Source organism: Thunnus thynnus, chromosome 7, assembly GCF_963924715.1.
Source record: "Thunnus thynnus chromosome 7, fThuThy2.1, whole genome shotgun sequence".
Lineage (NCBI taxonomy): Eukaryota > Metazoa > Chordata > Actinopteri > Scombriformes > Scombridae > Thunnus > Thunnus thynnus.
This window is the reverse complement of record NC_089523.1, coordinates 17,770,848-17,784,334: the sequence shown is the minus strand read 5'-3', so window position 1 is coordinate 17,784,334 and position 13,487 is coordinate 17,770,848. Positions and strand designations below refer to the sequence as shown.

Below are 13,487 nucleotides of genomic sequence, written 5' to 3'. Positions count from 1 at the left end.
TCAGCTTCATCCGTAACACTATACTCAAAGCATTTTTTTACAAGACCTAGTTTACTCAACTCAGTTTCGAAATAATTTTAAACAAAACAGTTCTGAAAGAAAAGAAAAATAATTCTGTAACATGTCAGCAGCACCTGTTGTCATGAATCCACACAGAAAACAAAGCTACGCCTTCGTTTGCATGCCAGATCATTTGCACATATTTGAATATGGAATGAAAAATGCAGTTCTGTCCTCTCATTGGTTGTGGCAGGTGTTGGTGTGCCAGGACTTTACCAAGGTGGATTGGTACCAGGAAAAGGTGTGTCACTTTCATTGATTCATCTCAGACACTATACTGACACTTGCTATTGTCTTTTATTATGTGGATTGTCACTGGTTTTGCAAACAAGCACTTTAATGTGGCTGTTCTGTGATTGGTTATGGCTCCCTCAGGGTTTGGTGGACGTGGAGTTCTGCCAGGAGTAGCCACTGGCACTGGCCTGACTCCCAAATCAGGTAAAGTGTAGCATTTTAGTCATGAGTGTTGGCTGATTTTGAATTTATCTCATTGGAATTGAATAACACTTGCATTTTATTTTTTAACACAATTTTTATTGCCTGTTAAAGTAATATGAATATGGGGAGCACAGCAGCTCAAAGCGAAATAATATAAAATACAAAAATACAATATACACAACTGGTTCACAATATTAGACTTTAGTCTGTAACACCAAATTTTGCAGCCAAAATGTCGAGAGGAAACAAATAGGCCTATTCAAAACTCATAATTATATTTGAAAAGTGTTTCTCCTGTAACTTGATTAGACCATGTCCAGAACATCTGAGCCAGCGGTGCCGGAAAAAGCCCACAGCACTCACATGAAGGATCTATATTTAGGAATATTTCATTAAACTTATATTTAGACCAATTTAATCAATCTAACACCTTGAACTGTAAGAGTCAATGTGTAGGACTCCTTCCTAGTGCACTCCTCTGAGATCTCCTTGCCCAAGTCCTCCTGCCTGACCTGTCTCGATGCTGCACAGTTTATTATCCTATAAAACAGTTTTATTGTTTGCTAGAAACATCAGTTCCACAGAAGTTAGTTTGCTTAATAAAGGTCACCACCTAAATGTATTCTCAACCTGAGTTTCCTTGTATATGAGATGGAACTAAATCAGGAAGAGATCCAGTATCTGCTTTTCACCTGTATCATAAAACATTTGAACAGAGTATATTGTGTTTTCAGCCAAGTGTTGTATGAGCTGTCAGTTATCGCTGGGGATTTTTATCATGTTGTATTCAAGCAGCTTTGTCCACTGCTATGCTCTGTTTAGCATTTCTTGTGTTTTTCTCAGTGTCGGAATTCTAGTATTTGCGTTCAAACATTGATTTTCCTTCATCTGTGCATCTGATTGGATGTTGTCATTTCTCTTATGCAGTTGGACAGACAGGTCCAGGAGCAGGTAGGCCTTTTTTTATGATTATTACTGTATTTAAAAAAAACATATTTGTGTTTTTGTCTGTATTACTGGTATTAGCTGGTAAGGATTTAAACTTTTTGTCCCTTAACAGCAGGTCGCGGGTATGGTGGACAGTTACAGCCAGGAGTGTTCCATGGATACCCCCTCAAAACACCCAAAGTTCAAGGTGTGATCTGAATCTAGACAGTAACTGTGGTTTACAGGTGGTTGCATTTGTCCGTTCACTGATTTGTTCATAGCGAGTATTTGAACCTTACAGTTCTTTTTTCTCCAGAATAAAGACAGTCTTACTCGCCTTATGGCCTGATAACCAATGGGCACTTCTATGGGTACCACCCTAAGGTTTTCTATGGTGGGTTTATCACTGATTGTTTCTGCAGAGGGAGATCTGTCTTTGGGGCCCCAGAAAGATTATTTTCATTTTGTTCCATTTGTCAATTTTCTGATGGCCCCAAAAACAGAACATGGCTGCTTTGTAGAGATTCCCACAGCAATGCTGCTCTGCTGCTAGCCCTACAGGAGAGGAGAAAAATGCTGCTACTAAACTTTGCCACAATGTAGCTAGCTTGCCAACTCACCAAGTTGCTGCAAAATTCCATAAATGAAAAGATGACAGGTTTTACAAAACTGAATATTCAGAGGTTCATGTACGAGTATTCCCCTGTAGAAAGAAGATTGTATTGTTCACACTTTTATGTCATTGCCTTTACATAATAACAGTTATATAATCACTGAATTGGCAGTTAGGCCTTTAATGTACTGTCTTAAGTTATTTTCTCACATATTTGCTTGGATAGATAGATAGATAGATAGATAGATAGATAGATAGATAGATAGATAGATAGATAGATAGATAGATAGATAGATAGATAGATAGATAGAGTACTACTGCAGAGAGGATACAAATGAATGATGAGCAAGTCAAAGAATCAATCATTGAATATGCGTACGTCTCTCTGGATCCAGGCGGTGCTATGAATCAAAAAACACATAAAATACACCAAACTTCACTGTTTGCAAACTCGCTGAAAAGCATAATTGTGCTGTGGCAATGACCTACTTGGCTGAAATCTTAACATTTACTGGGACTCACTAACCTCTTTATTGGTTAAATGTAATTGTGAACAGTTGCTTTTATATATTTTAAAGGAATATGGACATTCTTAGAGTAATTGTCAAATTAATGACATTCAAAACAGTTACACTGGACTTTAAAATGATGGTCGATCTGATCATGTGTGCACACGCATTCTGCCTCATCATCTTTTTCTCTTCAGGTGCTTATGGAGCAAAACCTGGAGGAGGCAAACTTCCCTATGGTACAAATACTTTTTCACATTTTGGAAAAGACTTGGTATAATCATGGAAATCCAAGAGTTAATGATGTGTCACATTACAATGTTTCAGGTTATGGTGGCTTTGGAGCCGGTGGAGCTGGACTTCCAGGAGGGAAAGGATATCCTGTTGGAACTGGTGTGTGTTTTTTTATGAATATACTGTTAATTGATGCGGAGTAGAAAGGTAGAAAAGACCAAAATCTCTCTCATGTTGTTTTTCTTTTCTTCAGGAGTGGGGCCCAGTGGCATCTCTCCTGCTCAAGCTAAAGCTGCCAAATATGGTAATCTACAACATTCACTAACCAAGACAACACTTTCCTATCATTAAAATATTTTGCAAGTTGTGTAACATTAGTTCACATTTGTATCTGACTGAAGTATGTGCTCTATGCTCAGGTTTGGGTGTTGCTGGAGGAGTTGGTGGTGTGGGAGGTGTCGGAGGTGTTGGCGGTGTTGGTGGTGTTCCTGGCGCTGGTGGACTGTATCCAGGAGGTATAACATCTAGCAAAAGACATACAAAACAAGACTAAAAATCAAAAGCCATGCTAGTGGTCTCATGACTGAAAAACCCATAGAACAGTTCAGTGGTGGAAAATATTGAGACAACTTTGTTAATCTTAGATCCTCACCTCTAGAAATGCATAAATTTCAATTTCTACTGATGTTATCATATGCTTCCACATCTTTTCATATTTTCCAGCAGGCTATGGGGCTGGTGCCAAGGCTGCTAAATATGGTGAGAACTCTCACATTTTTGCATATCATGGAAGCATTTTTACAACCACATTCTCAAACATCGTAGTTACTTTCATCCTATAAGTAGCTGAAAAACATATTGCCAGTACTTCACATTACCTTTTGTTTTGAAGAACTTCTCAATTTATGTTGACACATTTTAATTGTTTGTTCCACTGCTGTCCCCTGGGCAGGACTAGTACCAGGAGGAGTACCAGGAGGAGTACCAGGGGGTGTACCAGGAGGTGTACCAGGGGGTGTACCAGGAGGAGCACCACTTGGAGTACCAGGAGGAGTTCCAGGAGGTGTTCCAGGAGGAGGTCCAGGATTACCACTTGGTGGATATTCACCAGCAGCCAAAGCGGCTAAATATGGTGTGGTGTATAAATGGCATTAACACCATAAAGCACTTTTTTTTAACTTAAAATTGTTTGGTTATAAGCTTTGTTTTTCTTGCCCTCACTTGGTCATGTGTGCTGAAGGACTAGGAGCAGGAGGAGTAGGAGGACAAGCAGGACTAGGAGGGACAGGAGGACATGCAGGATTAGCAGGAGCTGCTGCTGCCAAAGCTGCTAAATATGGTATGGTCATTTTTTTGTCAACTAAAGAGAAAATTCTGTTAAAACCTTTTTTTCTGCTTTACTCAGGTGTGTCATATATATATATATATATATATGTCTGTTTTTGGACAGTACAGTGCACCTATAGACACCCAATAACACAACAAAAGCCTCTTGTTCTTACTGTATTTACTTGATGTTAATGCCAGCAAATGCACTCCAAATTTACTATTTTTAACCACAACACCAGCTTTACCTGAAAAGACTTGTTAGATAAATGTGTCTTTTACAGGAGTAGGAGGACTGGGAGGCGTAGGAGGACTGGGAGGAGCAGGAGGATTGGGAGGAGCAGGAGGACTGGGAGGAGCAGGAGCATACTCGGCTGCTGCTAAAGCTGCTAAATATGGTAGATTACTATTCATAACTTGCAATGTTTCTCTGGTTGGATTTTGATTCTTCTTAGTGGCAGTACCCAGTGAAGTGTAAGGCCAGTAAAGAAGCCTGAGAGGGGCAGAGACTGGACACAGAGGAGTTGTGGTCCAATGCAGTAGTCTGATTGTTGTATGGTCTATTTTAAGCTTTGACAAGACTATAGTACCTTTGAAATGCCCAGCAACTCAACGGTCTTGACAGGACTCAAACCTGGCCCCCTGGTACCCACTACTGCAAGTTTAATAGAGTCTGCTTGATAACACTTTCAGATGCAAAGCAAGTGAAATAAAATACTGTTGCTGTAATCTTACATGTGTTTATGTAATGTGCACATGGAAGTCTCAAAAAGTCTGGTCAGGTGAACAAGACTATAAATTGTTCTTAATTGTTGCCACTACTCTAAATTTAATGGCCAGCAAACTCTCCCCAAATTCACTAAACTAAACCATACCACCAGCTTATAAATGTGTCTTCCACAGGAGCGGCAGGACAGCAAGTGGCAGGAGGACTGGGAGCTGGAGGATACCCTGCTGCTGCTGCTGCTGCTGCTGCAGCTAAAGCTGCTAAATATGGTAACTACAATTAACACTCTTAATAGAAAAAAATATTGCTGACCAAATTAATAGTCTCTCAAGTAGCATTTTATGTGAATGTGCATTATTACATGATTATTTTTTAATAAAAGGTCCAGGTGGTGCAGGGGTATATCCAGGTGGTGCTGCAGGTGGAGTTCCTGGAGGAGTCCCATTTAGACCAGGATATGGATGTAAGCCCCTGAGACAGATATTTTACTACTTTGGCAAAATTATAAGATCATTTTTAATCTAACCTCTGCTGGGCATGTTGTGTTGCAGCTTTGGCAGCTGGAGCGAAACCTCCTAAATATGGTAAGACTGTGATCTTATCTTTTACAGTTCATGTCATACAGTGTGACTAGACTGATATATACAGTACTAGTCAAAAGTTTGGTCACACTTTCTCATTCAAGTGAAACTTTTGACTGGTACTGTATGTGCAACAAAATCTTTCCTTAAATGCATCAATAGGTTAATTTTCTTGTTAAAATTGTAATGACAATAGCTGACAAATAAAATCAAAGAATTGTAATATTTCATTCTTAAACTGTGTAAGTGAGGTTGATTCTTCACTCACTCTCCAACAGGTGTCCCAGGAGCAGGCCTAGGAGGAGCAGGAGTCCCAGGGGGAGCAGGACAGGTTCCTGGTGGTGTCGGCTATGGAGGTAAATTGTAAAAATCAGTGTTGACAAAAGATTTTGTACAATGAATGTGTTCCTACTGTTTCCTATATGATGATTCAATATGATCTAATGGATTCTCGGTCACAAACATTTTGGTGCTTTCTGATAGCTTATGGAGCTGGTGCTGGAGTCAAACCCCCAAAATATGGTAAGATATTTTCTTTAAGATGTTCTTTTTTTGTGATTGTTTTCTTTATGTTTTCTGGACTTTAGGCCATAATGCTCATGAGATAAATATAACTAAATATGATTCTGATAATAAATTTCACCCACTTTATCCTACTCAATGTTTTTGTTTTTGTTATAACTGTAAACTCATTATGCAACTCACTTTATTCACTTAATTAGGAGTTCCAGGAGGAGTTGGAGGAGCAGGAGTAGGACCTGGGTTGATACCAGGAGGAGTTGGAGCTGGACAATACCCCGCTGCTGCTGCTGCTGCTGCAAAAGCTGCTAAATATGGTACAATAAACAAACACACAAGCGCACAAATACTAATTCAGAGACATTTCCTTGTGCATACACTGATTCTGAAAATAAATCTATTTTTACCTACCTTATCTTATTCATTATTATGTTTTTATTATAACTGTAAACTAATGATGCAACTCACTTTATTCCCTTAATTAGGAGTTCCAGGAGGAATTGGAGCAGGGTTAGGAGCAGGAGGAGCAGGAGTAGGACCTGGTTTGGTACCAGGAGGAGTTGGAGCTGGACAATACCCTGCTGCTGCTGCTGCTGCTGCTGCAAAAGCTGCTAAATATGGTACAATAAAAAAGCATACAAACACACAAATACTGCACATTCTGAGACTTTTCCTTGTGTATAAACTGATTCTGATAATAAATCTATGTTTCACCTACCTTATCTTATTCATTGTTATGTTTTTATTATAACTGTAAACTAATGATACAATTAACTTTATTCTCTTAATTAGGAGTTCCAGGAGGAATTGGAGCAGGGTTAGGAGCAGGAGGAGCAGGAGTAGGACCTGGTTTTGTACCAGGAGGAGTTGGAGCTGGACAATACCCTGCTGCTGCTGCTGCTGCTGCAAAAGCTGCTAAATACGGTACAATAAACAAGCACACAAACTCTGAAATACTAAACATCCCAACACATAGGTCTGCATATAGACTAAATATCAGGGGAAGGGAAAGAGTGGGGACTAGTTTTTAAATAATTCCAAAACTATTTTCTTACTTACCTTATCTTACCTATTGTTATATTTCATTAAAGGTAAATTAATAATGCAACCTGTTTCCCTCAATTAGGGGTTGCAGGAGGAGCTGGAGCAGGGTTAGGAACAGGAGGTGCAGGAGTAGGACCTGGTTTTGTACCAGGAGGAGTTGGAGCTGGACAATACCCTGCTGCTGCTGCTGCTGCAAAAGCTGCTAAATATGGTACTGTACAATATACAAGCACACAGATATTACACATTCAGAGAAATTCATTTACACTTCCAGTCAAAAGTTTGGACACATTTTCTCATTCAAGGGAAGGTGTGTCCAAACGTTTGACTGGTACTGTATGTATAAAATACACAATATCTATAGTGATTTTTTTTGTGTATAAACTGTAGTTCTAGTGTGAAGTTGATGCAACCTGCTCCATTTTCCTTAATTAGGAGTTGGTGCTGGACTGGGAGGAACAGCAGGAACTGGTGGAGCTGGAGTAGTACCTGGTGCTGTACCAGGAGGGTTTGGAGGTACTACATGCGCATGTGTATGAAAAACCAGTAGAATTAGTATTATTTCATCATTATTACTACATTATTATTTAACAGGACTGATGTGACATCATGCAAAGTGTATGATGAGAGGTAAGAGTATTGACGATTCTATGTTTTTATACAGGATATCCAGGCGGTGTGAAACCACCAAAATATGGTGAGGAGAAGCTGTAAAACTGTTACAGTTTAGTTATTTAGTATCATTCTGTAAACTCAACAGACAATGTCTTCACATAAAATCTGTTAAAGCAGTTTCTGGCAATGTTTGTAATTTAGTTTCTTTTCTTATTCACAAACAGTAAATGATATCATACCTTAAAGCAGCTATAATTGATATTTTTGTTATAACAATGTATCAAGTTACAATGTGTAATTTTTGTTGCGTGTAATAATGAATCTACAGAGAATTATCACCGGACTCTGCAGCTCCCCGCAGCTTTATGGAGCTTTGTAGCATGTTTCAGCTGCTTTACTCTCACTGCTCTCGTAGCGTTGTTTTTGGTGGCAGCAGGCAGCTTTTTTCAGCAAAAAAGCACGAAAAATCCTCTGTATGCTAACTGCTCAGCACCAAATGGCAAACACACACACTAGCTATGAACATGGTCAAGCATTTAGCAGCTAATAATACAGCTATTTCCCTCAGGAGTTGGTACAGACAAAACGTAGAGCTATATGAGAGTGAATATGGTACTTACATTCCCTAGATATTCAGATAATGTTGCTCTGTAACTGCTGGAAGTGTAAATAAGCAACCGTTTGCTAACAAGTTTGCTATATCAACTTAAAAGGTGATGATAGATCAATGTTGTGTTAACAACTTCTTTTCGCTGCCTCCGAGTCCCCGAAAAATCTGTTATTGCAGGTTTAAACATGCAATGTTTCTGTCAAACAAACAGAAGGGCACTAATCTAGACTTGTCATTTTACTGATATGTAACTGTCATACAGAGAGAAATGCACTGTAAAAGAAGCAGAAACCAATTTCTCCACCAACAGGAGTAGAAATGGATTTTAAGATGTGGCTTTAACACTTGCTGCTGTTATTGATGTCTCTTCATCAAAACAACAAGTACAAGAAATCCACATCTGAGCGCATAGAAAAGGGAACTGTCAGATATAACAGAGTCGGTATTGTCACTTTTAGCTGTTTTTATTGTAATGTAGCAGATAACAGTGGCATTGATTTGCTGACCTCATATGTGCCTCTCATTGGAGGTGTTACTGGAATAGGACTTGGTGTCCCAGGAGCTACACCAGGTCAGGTTGTCAGTGTTGTTCCAGATGGTTCTGCTATTGTGGTGCCAGGTGGTACAGGTGGTCCTGTAGATCTAAAACCAGGTAAACCTTTGAATAGTTTCTTATTTTCTTTATTTATGAGCCCCTTTATATATTTTGCAGTATGAATTATCTTTTTATTGCTTTTACAGGAAAGGATGTTGGTCTTGGTGGAACCCCTCGTCCAGGTACACTGAAAAGCCAATATTATCTAATAAATATACAGCATATGGGAGGAAGGTTTTGCTGCCAAAACCTACAGTATAGTACTTAACTACACTCATAGTAAATATTACACAATAAAGGATATTGTCAAGCATCAGAAGCTCATTCAGCTCCTTCAGCAAACACAAAGACAGCTGAACCCACCACACCATTTCCACTGCTATCCGGCAATTGCACACTGCACCAGCACTTCCATCACCATCATTTATGCCCTCTACATTTTTCTTCACCCATTTCCTGCCCACATTTTTATTGCTAGTGCTACCAGCTATTGACCTCCTCTAGCTTACAGCCTCCCAGCTGTGGCAACGTCAAGATCCACCTCACGGCTTCTGCCTTTTCTAGTCTCTCCCACTCTGCTCCGTTTTAATGCACAATGTATGAAACTGGAACCTGTTGTCTTTTGGCAGGGCCCACGCCTATTGCCACAACTGGCATGGCCCCAGAGGTCCCAGAGCCCAGTAAGACTTACTGTTTGCATGAAATGTTTCGCCGTAAAGTGCAACCTGTGGTATTTAATATCAATCCAATTAAGAATTGTTATGTATTTGCTACTGTAGTACACTGTAGGTCGGTCCTCTCAGTAGTTTTGAATGTGAGTGTTTGTCTAAATCTATATGTATTCTATTATACTTGTACTCATAATTGATATGGACAGAAATTACAGCATGAGACTTACATTTTCAGATAAGAGTTGTTTATCTTCTCAAATACTGTTTGGACTGTAGAAAACTGTCTTTAACAAATATTTCTTCTTTTACTGAGTGATATTCGGTTTCATTTAGAGACTGTAAAGACAAGTGTTACTCACCTACTTCTTTCAGCATTACACACCATCTGATAAGTGAATTTGGCATTGTCAGATATAAGAACATTTTACTTACGACAGCTGTGCTTGAGAAAAATTCCTTAAATGTCGGGCCTTATGTAGTGCTGAAAGAGAATTGGATTTAGCCTGCCTGAACCCTGCCGCTCCACAATTATTACTGTCAGTTGTGGTCACGGGTCTCTTTTTTTTCTCTTTTTCTCAACAGCACTTGTCTTGCGCACGCCTTTCCTTTTTACTAACAGCTCACCGTGCTTGATGGATTATTTTTCATGCATATCATACCTGTAATATTTGGATAATGTGACCTGTCAAATTTGATTTATTTATGGGGTAAACATTCAAAACATAGTGATACTGTTGATTAACCCTGTAATGTAATCTTCACATTCTTGATCTCTCTTAGATGTTTCAAGAGGTTTGTTTTGACAATATGAATGCCTGAACTGGGTCAGTTTTTCCTGATCAGTGTTACAGTTCACGTTCTACAGCAGGGGAGTTTTGTGATATTTCTAGGATTCAAATTTCATAAAATCATTGCCATGAAAGTGTATAATGTGACATTTAATTTGCAGTTTTATATAGTCACGTGTGTACTGTATGAACTGTGAAGCCCCTGCTGTAGAATAGCACCTTTCAGTGAGTTGTTGTGTTGTGTGTCTGCTGTCTTGACGAGATGTTCTTGTTATGTTAAATGTTTCTGTAAAGGGTTGTCTTGTATTTTGTTCCCTATTCCCAAACCTGCCTTTTCCAACATGTAAAATTGAGTTCTGTTTTCACTTGTTTGTTTATTTCTGTTTTCATCAACAGCCATTGCATATTTAATTATTATTTATGTAACCAAACTAAACAAATACAATTACTTACATTTAACATTATAAAAGATAGGTTGACTAATTTTATTTTTTTTCCCTCTTTTTTGCACTCTGTACTCTTGTGGCGGATGTCTTTTAACAGGCGGTAGGTTAAAAAAGGCTATATTTTTTCTGTTATTTCATTTAATTTGGCCATATGTTTCAACCTGTTCTTACATACTGTTATCTATTAACTTTTGATAGTTGCTGGTGGCATTATTCAGCCAAGTGGTGAGTAGGACATGAAATTGTTTTTTAATTAGTCATCATACTATAATAAACTGTCTGAATAAATATGTACTGTAGCAAACTAAACTTAATGAGAGATTTTTTTTTATTTCGCAGCCGGCACAGGTGTTGGTAAATATATAAAAAATTCTCTCATATTGAAATACACCAAGAAATACTCAGAAATCTTAGTACTTGATATGTTACAAAACTTTTAAGTGCCTTGTGTATGTTTATGTCACAGGTGGAGCAGGTGTTTTGCCCTCTGGTGGTAAGAGCAGTTTTCAGTTTCTTTTGCATGTGTGTTATACAATATTATGTTGGATTTGGACCAAATGTACTGTTTTGCACTGTTTAACCATCATGTATTCTCAGTGGGATTTTATACTGGAGTTTAACTGAGTTAATCTCTGGTTGTGTTTCTAGTTGGTCCAACTGGCCAAGGTCAACCTGGTGAGTGAAAACTTTCTCTGTTTGTATCTGTGGTCATTAAAATTGCTCTCAGCAGAGATACTACACTTTATAACTAACACATAAAAACATAGTTATCCCATGATATCACACCTTATTGACCATTTCATTGTTTAACTGGTCATGTGACTTTTATAGTTCAATTAAATAAGCAAATCCAAACAAATACTTGGAAAAAAAAAACAAATAATAATATCTTAAACATTTTAATAAAACCTGTTTCCTAATAGTCATTTAATTGCAGTTGAGTCTCTAACACAGTCACCAGTCAAACCATCCTTGAGTGTTAATTCTGTATTTGCAGTATGTATTTGCCTTTGTATTTGGATGTATTACAGTATGTTGATGTTGTTGTTTTCCTTGTGGCTTTTAACACCACAAGGTTTTTTCTTTTGACAAGCTTTGTAGCTGTTCTGAGCTGTTTCTTTGTGTTTGTTTTTGTCTTTGGGCTCATTTGCATTAGTAACACATTTTGAAATAGGGAATGTTAGATAGTTCATGTGTGAGTCTCTTCTTTCTTTTAGTTGCAACCGGAGTCCAACAACCTGGAGGTAGGCCAATATTTATACTGCTATTGATTTAAGAACTCCATGTTGTTTGTTGTAACCTTCAAGCTGTGTTTTGTTGGTGAACCTTCATGGATTTAATACATTCAGGTGGCCACATGGTGGAGACAAAGACTAACACAGCAGCTCTGTCTCTGCTGCAGTCTTTGACTCTCTAATGACACTAAACACTGCTGCTTTCAGGTGTTGGTGTTGGCACAGCAGGCAAACCACCTAAACCTATCCTACCAGGTAACAACGACCAATGTCTACCTTTAAAATCTTGTTAATCCTCATCTCTAATTCTCAGAATGAATGGACTATTTATTGAGTTGATCTCACACATTTTGTCGCCACTAAATCAACTTTAAATACATTGACCATATACAGGGTCAATGTATTGTTTGGGAGTGCGTAATGTTAACTTTATGTTTCCCAAAAGCTCCTGATCTCCTGAAATTGCAACCTCCATGTGCTATCAAGCAAAATGAATAATTAATTAATGAAAGTACATTATAGTATACTGTAGAGACTGAATGGCTGCCAGCTAATTTCTGTACTGGTGTTTTATTGATTTCACCTGTGTGGATCACCTCAGTAGTTCTTTCTGAAACGTCACAGTAAAGGAAGACACACTAACACACTAATATACATCAATTGTCATCATTTTAGATTCAAAACATCCGAATTATGTCATCAATACCCTTTTAATTGTCCTATTCAAAGTTACGCCTTCAGACACCGGACTGTATTTATCTTACCATGCACATTGTTACTAGACGGTTCATGCCTGAATCGATTAAACCAGCAGTCAATATATATGTATTTACCTGTGATGGACATGAGACCAAGTCCAAGGTGTTTTTGTTGGATTTCATTTAGTCGAATTCAGTCAGTCAAATGTTTAGGCAAATCTAATAATGCCCGAGAGGGACTTTTTTTTTTTATTATCCTTAGTAGCGCAACCATAAATGACAGCAAACTGCAGTAGAGACTCTCACACTAAGCTGAAATGAAACAAGTGCATATAAATTAGGTAAATAACACAGTATCTACTGCGTTTTGCTGTCATTTATGGTTGCACTACTCTCCTCTGCTCTCTGTGGTTCAGCGTGGGCGGGGCTGCACACAGCGGAACAGAGGAGAGACAGTGAACCAGGTGAAGCACTCAAGTTCAAGACGGCTACACTCGTTAAGTTACTGAAAGTACAATTAAAGCTTTGTGAGTAAAGAGCCAAGAAGAGTAATTTATTAATGTAATCTGTGCAAAAGATGGACAGACTCCAAATGATGAAAGATATTGCCCTAAAGATAAACGATAGAGCATAATAGTAAGTAAGTAAAGTTTATTTATATAGCACCTTTCACAGACACCAGTAACAAAGTACTTCACAGGCACACAAAAAAACAATAAATAAATAAATCAAAGATAAACAACAAATAAAACACACAGGAGAAAAAACAATAGATGTTTTTCTATTGTCAAACAATATATATCGTCATATCACACGGCCGCTTGCCATGGAACCTTCCATATAAGACACAT

At 38.2% G+C, this 13,487-nt stretch overlaps 1 protein-coding gene across 9 annotated transcripts in view; it reads left to right on the top strand.

Annotated features, from left to right (window-relative positions):
• Positions 1-10,763, top strand: part of elna (elastin a) — a 39,795-nt gene extending 29,032 nt beyond the window's left edge. Inside the window, exons 10-35 of one of the 9 annotated variants that reach the window (XM_067594675.1) lie at positions 254-301; positions 436-498; positions 1,426-1,449; positions 1,559-1,633; positions 2,745-2,786; positions 2,875-2,940; positions 3,035-3,085; positions 3,201-3,296; positions 3,505-3,540; positions 3,734-3,913; positions 4,022-4,120; positions 4,392-4,505; positions 5,011-5,103; positions 5,217-5,297; positions 5,386-5,418; positions 5,694-5,771; positions 5,899-5,937; positions 6,138-6,251; positions 6,420-6,554; positions 6,727-6,858; positions 7,061-7,189; positions 7,414-7,494; positions 7,643-7,675; positions 8,733-8,855; positions 8,945-8,980; positions 9,428-10,762. In XM_067594675.1, the coding sequence (XP_067450776.1) occupies positions 254-301; positions 436-498; positions 1,426-1,449; positions 1,559-1,633; positions 2,745-2,786; positions 2,875-2,940; positions 3,035-3,085; positions 3,201-3,296; positions 3,505-3,540; positions 3,734-3,913; positions 4,022-4,120; positions 4,392-4,505; positions 5,011-5,103; positions 5,217-5,297; positions 5,386-5,418; positions 5,694-5,771; positions 5,899-5,937; positions 6,138-6,251; positions 6,420-6,554; positions 6,727-6,858; positions 7,061-7,189; positions 7,414-7,494; positions 7,643-7,675; positions 8,733-8,855; positions 8,945-8,980; positions 9,428-9,666 (2,240 nt within the window). In that variant the 3' untranslated portion in view covers positions 9,667-10,762. Of the gene's footprint in view, positions 1-253; positions 302-435; positions 499-1,425; positions 1,450-1,558; positions 1,634-2,744; positions 2,787-2,874; positions 2,941-3,034; positions 3,086-3,200; positions 3,297-3,504; positions 3,541-3,733; positions 3,914-4,021; positions 4,121-4,391; positions 4,506-5,010; positions 5,104-5,216; positions 5,298-5,385; positions 5,419-5,693; positions 5,772-5,898; positions 5,938-6,137; positions 6,252-6,419; positions 6,555-6,726; positions 6,859-7,060; positions 7,190-7,413; positions 7,495-7,642; positions 7,676-8,732; positions 8,856-8,944; positions 8,981-9,427 lie in introns of all 9 variants that reach the window. The other 8 variants (XM_067594671.1, XM_067594672.1, XM_067594670.1 and 5 more) reach the window with 8 other exon arrangements.
• Positions 10,764-13,487: the final 2,724 nt, after the last annotated feature.